Genomic DNA, 8,688 nt, shown 5'->3' on the forward strand with positions numbered 1-8,688 from the left:
ATTATAACTGTAGTGCTAGGCCAATGGCTGTCAGGTGCTATGACTTGCACAAATTTGGTCCAGGGGTGAAAATCATATGCTATTGGTGGTGTTATGGTTTAGCCCCAGAACTATTTGAGCCAACCTATGATCAAAAGTATTTCAGTTGTGAACAACAGTTTTGTACGCACAATGCAACTACAATTATATTATGAACTTGTACTTCCTTTTTTTTTTTAAGACAGTAGAATGTAATTTGCATGAGATTTGGCTGCTGTGTCTTGCATGTCAGACAATCATGTAGATGCTCCCTTGTTGGTTTATCTGTGCATAATTGGAGTGGAAGATATATCATTCTCAGTTTCTTAGATTTTTATTTGTTTTGTATTATTGCCTTGTAGGTTTTATGGTTTCTGGGGGACTTCTCTCCCTAACATTGTTGTGGAGACCAGATGAAGCTGGATCAACACTTGTATTTGCTTTTATAGGAGGCTGGGGAATTGTTGATGGCATCTGGCAGTCTCAGATCACAGGTGAGCAATAAAGGACTCTTTAATTATTTTCTAACACATGTACTTAAAACATGATTATTTTTAAATGTTTTCAACTCAATAATGTAAATAGGAAATATTTGGGGTTGTTTCAACACATGATTTCACATCAAGAATCTTGCAAAACAAATACAAAAGTGTAAATAGGAAGCCTTTTACTGGAAAACTTTAATAGGAAGTAGACTAATGCTTTAATGCTTTTAATTAATTCTCTCTATTAATTTTGGATATTCATGTAGAAAGTCATATTAATTAAGTGGTTATATAGGTCAAACAATGACCTTTAATACATCATATTCAAAAGGTTTTATTTAAAGTTCAAGAATTCTGCTATAGAATTAAAATAGGTATTAATGTAATGTACTACCTCCTTCATATTCCTGATATTATGCATATCTTGTTTTGATTATGAAGGAAACGGCATCTCCTAACCTTGAACTTTCAGAGAGAAAAGCAAAATATGTCCAGGTCTTTCCCTAATATTTATTGCTGTAGTAGTAACAAGTATTAAAATTAATACACATTAGTGCAGAAGGCTGAAACTTTATCAACTTGCTTATTCTAATAATCCTTCACCAATATATGATAAATTGATGAAATACTGATCCTTCATTTATGAATAAATCTTAATTGAAAGTTAGTTCGTATTAGAGTTTTAGAAAAATATAAATAAATAACAATAACAGTAGAAAGAAGAAAAGTTACAAACATACAAAATTACAAAGATTTTATTTGAAATTTAAAAGTCACTCCACTGATTGTGAATTAAAATAAAAATATTTACATAAAACATCATATTCTCTGGAGGTAGCATTTGTAACAAACATAATCCTAGGCAAGTATTTGGTTAAAAAATTCGAAGTGATGTTACTTTTAATATTTCTTTTAAGCTTAACAAAAGCAAACTTTGTATTTATCAAGACAAAGTGAAACTTATTATTCATTAATTCTAAAAGCATACTTTAGTATTTATCAATTCTAAAAGCACTATAGGAAGGGCTAACATTTTTGAAAGTGTAACAAAAATGTTAGTTCTCTTTGTAGTGTAAAGTTAATATGGAAATGTGTAGAGCATGTTGGGTTTACAATAAGAATTTTAGTGAAGATTCAAATTTAACTATTATTTCAATCATTCTTTCTAATTTTGCACAAAGCCAACAGTTTTGAGGGGAGGGAGCAAATCAGTTATATTGACCTTCTGTACTTTACCGGTGCTTTATTTTATCAATCCCAAAAGGCAATGTTGACCTTGATGGAAATTAGCTTGTAAAACAGCCAGAACAAATGCTGCTAAGCATTTTTCAGATGCACTAATGTTTCTGCCTGCTTGTTACCTTGACTGTTATTTCAATGACAATCAATAGAAGAGATTAAGTCAGTAAAAACTCCCATGTAAAAACACAATGTATTGTTTGTTTAACCCCAGGTCAGACATTCCAGCCATAACCATCTAATCTTCTTTCACAGACATTATATACTCTAGGATACATTATCCAATGTGTTCTGACACTAGGATATGGTTTGATGAACATTTTTCTGCTGTTTGTAGCAGGTGACTATGTACAGGGCTCAAATATAATAAATATAGATATGATATGATTTCTGCAGTGTATAACAATCTTTACATTGTCTCCATACATTATAACACTGGTTACTATTGCAGTATAAACCACAACTATTTTCAACCTTACTATTGGAAATTTCCCAACTAGTAGATCTGTAAAGAGGTTTGAATTATTCAGATTTGGTTTAAATCTCATTGATTTACTGATCACTTTATTGTATGCTATTGAAAAGGATATTTATACTAAAGGATTACAATACAATAAAAAATTAATGCTCTTAAATCAATAGTCCCAAGTTATTTAGATAAGCTAAATTATATCTCAAAATAATACTTGTTATATTTTCATAGTAGTTAAAAATTAATATTTTTTTATGATATAATTTACCAAATAGAATTTTTTGAATAAATATATGACCAGAGTTAATTTAAGTATTTTGTGTTTTAAAACATTGAATACTTTTCACTTTGATCGTATTTAAAAATGATCAGACTGCAGATATTTAAAACTATTTAAATCTAATCCACCAAATAAAGCTTTATTTTAAATCCTTTTCTCCTGCATTTTTCAGATTATTTTTATTTTTGAGATTAATTACAGATACTAGCATTATACGAAGTCATTTCTCTATCACATAGGATCGTTATAAATGAATGTTAAATTACATTATTACTTTGTTAATTGGGACTTTACTACAAACATTTTTCATTCATTTTTACATACTGATGTTGATGACTTTTCAAACCTAAGTATTAACATAAATTGCTCAAATATCTCTATAATAAGAATTCATTCTTGATATTAAGCAGCTATAAGGTGACAAGATAGCAGAATCATTAGCATGCTGAGGAAAATGCTTAGTAACATTTCATCCATCTTCACATTCTAAGTTCAATTCTGCTGAGGTTGATTTTGCCTTTCATCCCTTTGATAAAATAAGTACCAGTTGAATACTGGGGTCAATGTAATTGATTTACTCTGCCTCTAAAATTTCTGACCTTGTGCCAAAATTTTAAATCTATATTAAACAGCTATTAAGTTGGTCATGTCATTGAGCTCAGTCGGCCGAGACACAATAATTTCCCTCATAAAAGAGTTGTGTGTGATTCAAATTTCACTTTTCAACTATGTAGTGGCTTGGGATTTATTTCTCACTGTGCTGTTCCTTGGGCAAGTGTCTTCTGCCATTGGTTCTGATCAACCAAAGCCTTGTGAGTGAAATTTGGTAAACGGAAATTGTGCTGAAACATATTAAAGGGGTTGTTCCTTTTGAAAAGATTGACTTAATATTTTGCCTGGTTTAACACTACTATGTGATCCTTAAATGGAATACATTCTATTGTGAGCATTCTACCTGTGACATGTCCTCTATCTGAGAATAACTTATTCATTTTCTCCACCAGTCTGAACAATGCCCATCTACATTTAACTAAGCCATTTAAAATAAAGCTGGACAAATCACAGAATAATAGTTTACTAAATGGATGTTTGACAGCTCATATTCCATCATTAACACTGCACTGTGGTTTTCAAGATGACACTTCACATTTAATGACCCTGTCTAGTCAAAGAATGTATAATTTGATAAATATTTTGTTATAATTGACTTTAAATCCCATCACAGGATTAGCTTAAGAAAGTTAGTTGGTTTACCCTAAGTACATTAATAAAGACAAAGATATTTTCATTAGTGTTCCAGCAACCCATTTTGTTGCAGAACATCTATTAGAATAATTACACTTGATTCAGTATTACACCACACTATTACTTCAGTCAACAAATCTTTATTGATCAAATTCTTTAAAGTTTCTAAACAAAAAAAAAAATAAATAATAATAGGCGCAGGAGTGGCTGTGTGATAAGTAGCTTGTTTACTAACCACATGATTCCGGGTTCAGTCCCACTGCGTGGCACCTTGGGCAAGTGTCTTCTACTATAGTCTTGGGCCAACCAAAGCCTTGTGAGTGGATTTGGTAGACGGAAACTGAAAGAAGCCCGTCGTATATATGTATATATATATATGTGTGCGTGTGTGTCTTTGTGCATCTGTGTTTGTCCCCCTAGCATTGCTTGACAACCGATGCTGGTGTGTTTATGTCCCCCGTTACTTAGCGGTTCGGCAAAAGAGACCGATAGAATAAGTACAGGGCTTACAAAAGAATAAGTCCCGGGGTCGAGTTGCTCGATTAAAGGCGGTGCTCCAGCATGGCCGCAGTCAAATGACTGAAACAAGTAAAAAGAGTAAAGAGTAATTAAACATTACAATTATTATAGTAACAATGAAAAAATGTTTTAAAATTTATTGTAATTTGTTAAAAATTAATATTTTAAAATTTATTTTACTATTATTTATGAAAATGTTTGCAATAAATAGAATCCCTTGTGAGAAATTATGATCATTGTGAAAAAAATCTACTTAATTTATAACTGTGGTTAGAGGACTAATATTTAAAATTAAATCCCCCAAATAAGGCTTAATTTTAAATCTTTAGTCTCAAGATTAACATATTTTATAACTTTATAAAAATTTTTCTCTTTGCAGCCTTAGTGAAGACCCAGTTTATTGAATATGGAGAAGCTGTGAAAGTTAATGCACACGTTCTTCAGGCTTTAGGATCTGCTATTGCTTTTGGTTATGCTCCATTCGTGTCATTCTCAACCAAAGCTTATGTATCGCTAGCATTTGTTGCATGGGCAATTATGGGTTACATTGTCTGGGAATCAACAACAGTGACATTCCAAATGCGTTCTATGTCATCCAGTGTTTGAGTTACATTGAGTGTTGATAGTGAACCCTAGAGACCAAAATTGTACAATTCTGATACACAAGTAGCAGTTATTGCTGATAATTCTAGGCTTGACTGACTGACTGCAAATAAATAGAGAATACTGATGATAATGAGTTGATACATGGTAAAAGATGATTAAGTGGTTTGTTTTTGGTTGTTTTTTTCTTGCCTTTAATTTTTTTCCCCCATTTAACAACCCAACAAAACATTTCTTCAATCTTTTATAAAGACTGAATTTAATAGAAATGAATTTTCTTTTTTCTTTTCATTTTTGCTCTTATATAGAACTAGACTGTTTGAAAAAAGAGCAAAATCTCATGTCTTTCATAATTGTTCATGAATGCAATTATTTTAGTATTTAAATGTGCATTAGCCCTTTAGCATTCATATAGTAACAGTGTTAAACAAGTTGATGTATCCTTATCAAAACAGGGAGATTATGAAACTAGGTAAAACACATCACCTTCGTGATTCATGGAGGAGGATAGATATGACTAGTTTGAATGCTACTTGGTTAATTGCAGATATAATTGATGGTTTACTATTTAAATGGGTATATCTCATAACTCCTAGAAGACAGAGTATGATAGTCCTAGCATTGCTGTAAAACGTGGACATAGCACAGTTCTATGTGGTTATATAAGAATATTTACCATCATATATCAGCACAGCACTGTGAATACCATTTATTGTCTTCTTGTCAAACAAGCAAATATCAAAACTGTCAACTATGAATATAATTCATGGCTTACTGCTAAATATATTTATATGTGCAGATCAGTTTAAATCATGATCTCATTTTTTAAAATGTCAAAATTTAATGTTTACTATTATATATTTCCAACTTAACTCTTATTTAACCAAGATTTAACATTAGCATTTGCATTAATGCTTTCTGATCATCCTCACCATCGCCAGCCTCATCATATATATACACATATGTACAAACACACACAAATGCATGCGTGCACACACACACACACACACACACATGTATGTGTGTATATGTGTGCATGTATATATATATATATATATATATATATATATATATATATATATAATATATATATATAATATATGCTACAGAAAATAAGGTAATTCTCAAATGCAGAATAGCTATGGAAACAGTTTAGAAGATTGGCTAAATACCCTTAGAAAATGGGGAAAAAAGTGGCCAGCAAGCTTTTTTATGTCTTCTAAGGGTATTTAGCTAATCTCTAAGCTGTTTTCAGAGTTATTCTGCACTCGAAAATTCCTTTATTTTCTGGAGAATACCAATTCACTCAGTGCTTCTAAGTTTGTTTATAATAATAATAATAATATGAATATATATACACACACACACACACACACACCACACACACACACACACACACACACACACACACACACACACACACATTTGCATGTGCATGTGTGTGTATAAAGTTTATATATATATGTATACACACACATATGTGTGTGTGAGGGATTTGCTCATAACCTTAAATTTCATGTGTTAGTTATTGCAATTTTCAAATGCTTAACAGTTGAAATGGTACTAAATTTCATCAGGATGTGGAATTTTATGAGACTTCAAATGTTATTTGGTTGTATTAAAAAAAACCCTCAAATAAGGCACTTTAGTGGTTGCTTCCCTTACATTAGTGTTGATTTTGATAATGCTGGTATATCAGTGTACTGTCAGTAGTTTTGGGTGCAGATGTGCATATTTCATGCAAATTAAAGTCTATGAAAAGTATGCATTTATTATTATACCAGCTGAGTATCCCATTATTACCAGTAATTTTCACATTAGAATGTATTTATTTCAATTTCTTTTATTCTATATCAGACCATGTCTTCTCTGATGGATAGGCCTCTTGATCAGGACAGATTTCTGCATAATTTCGAGTAAATTATGATCTCTCAATAGATTAAGGTTTTTGTTTTTCCATTTGGTGCATAGATGTAAAGATTTATCTTAGTTCACTGCTGATGTTTTGTAAGGGTCTTTCAATTCTGTTACCCTAATGAAATTCCTTATGTACATGCATACACATTCACACACACATACACAGACATGCACATACTCAGTCTGAGTGATATACAGAGAAAGAGCAAGAGAGAGTGTGGCAAATATATATAGAGATGGGGAAAGTTTACAATGAGAAAAGCATAAAAGATAGAATAGACAGATAGAGAGAGGGAACTTTTCTGTTGCTGTCACAGATTTTGAAATTTTAAAACTGAGTGAAAATTTTAAAATTTCGTATATTGATGCAACTTTTCATGCTGAATTCGATTTTGTGACTCATTTATTCCCGAAAAATTTTAGAAATATGTTACAGAGGTTTAAAGTTTGATCATTTTTACCCAATCAGAAAATAGGATTTGGAAGCTAGTATTTTCTGCATGATGACTTTCTATCACAAGAAGAAAACAGAAACATTATGTGGCTGAAATTTTAAACAAAACGAAAGTAAAACATTACAACAAAAGTTGTAGGAAATTTTAATAAGTTTTAAAGAATAAGGTCATGTGAAACAGTCAATTAGGCATATAAATATTTTACATAGAGATAGACAGATGCTCTTAATATTGCGTTACATGTCATATCAAGGGTGAGATGGGGGAGGAGTAGGATGCATGGGAGATGTACAGAGAGAGAGAGAGAGGAGAGAGAGAGAGAGCAAGTAAGTAAGTGAGTGATAAACAGTGTGGCAAATATATATAAAGAGGGGAAAGGTGTAAATGACAGAGAGATAGATAGAAAGAGGTATATTTCATAATCTAAATGTTGAGTTATTCTCTTAGTAAATTATATTTTTTGATTAATTATAACCGAAAACCTCCTTGAGATGCAGATTTTGAAATTCAAACTTGTTTTTCTCAAGGATGCACCAATTTAGAGCCTTTCCATGATATACACACATACACTCTCATTTATATAGTGGATACATAAAAATGTATGCATTTGTGTATTATACAATCTATTTTTGTATGGGTGTGTGCTTACCAGGGTCATATATATCGAAATTTATATAAATATCTACCAATGTACACATTCATATACATGTGTACAAGTGAATTCATATTTATATTGTGTGTGTATGTGTATATATATATGTGTGTGTGTGTATCCTTTTACTAGTTTCAGTCATTGGACTGTGGTCATACTGGAGCACGACATCGGTGCTGGAGACTACATACACACATATATATATATAATATATATATATATATATATATATATATATATGTATAGGCTCGTATATTATATATATATGTATAGGCTCGTATATATATATATATGTATAGGCTCGTATATATATATATATATATGTATAGGCTCGTATATATATATATGTATAGGCTCATATATATATATATATATATATATATATATATATATATGTATATATATATATATATATGTATAGGCTCATATATATAAAATGCATATGGATATATGTATAAATATACATATACATGCATATATATATATGTATGTATGTTTGTAAATATGTGTGCATGTATACACAAGCAAACACACACACATTCATACGTATATGTGTATATGTGTACATGCATATAATAAATCATTATACATAAATATTTTGTATGCATAGCTTTGAATTTAAGCAGGAGTGCCTGAGAATGCTGTGTTTTTCTCTCTCTGTGTATCTTTCTGTTGAAGAGCGTAGGCTCGAAACGTTAGAGACTTGTTTTATTTATATTTCCTGAGCGCCATACTAATACAATTGTTCGTTTGTTTTCCACCTGCCTTCGTCTTTTGTTATTTTCATAAAGCTTCCGTTATAT

General features: G+C 30.9%; 1 protein-coding gene across 1 annotated transcript; it reads left to right on the forward strand.

Annotated features, from left to right (window-relative positions):
• Positions 1-380: 380 nt before the first annotated feature.
• On the forward strand, positions 381-5,534 carry LOC115228302 (protein unc-93 homolog A). Its single transcript, XM_029798916.2, has 2 exons — positions 381-512; positions 4,638-5,534. The coding sequence occupies exons 1-2, from the start codon at positions 386-388 to the stop codon at positions 4,862-4,864; spliced, it is 354 nt and encodes a 117-aa protein (XP_029654776.1). The 5' UTR covers positions 381-385; the 3' UTR covers positions 4,865-5,534.
• Positions 5,535-8,688: the final 3,154 nt, after the last annotated feature.

This window comes from Octopus sinensis, unplaced genomic scaffold (assembly GCF_006345805.1).
Source record: "Octopus sinensis unplaced genomic scaffold, ASM634580v1 Contig10271, whole genome shotgun sequence".
In the NCBI taxonomy this organism is placed as follows: domain Eukaryota; kingdom Metazoa; phylum Mollusca; class Cephalopoda; order Octopoda; family Octopodidae; genus Octopus; species Octopus sinensis.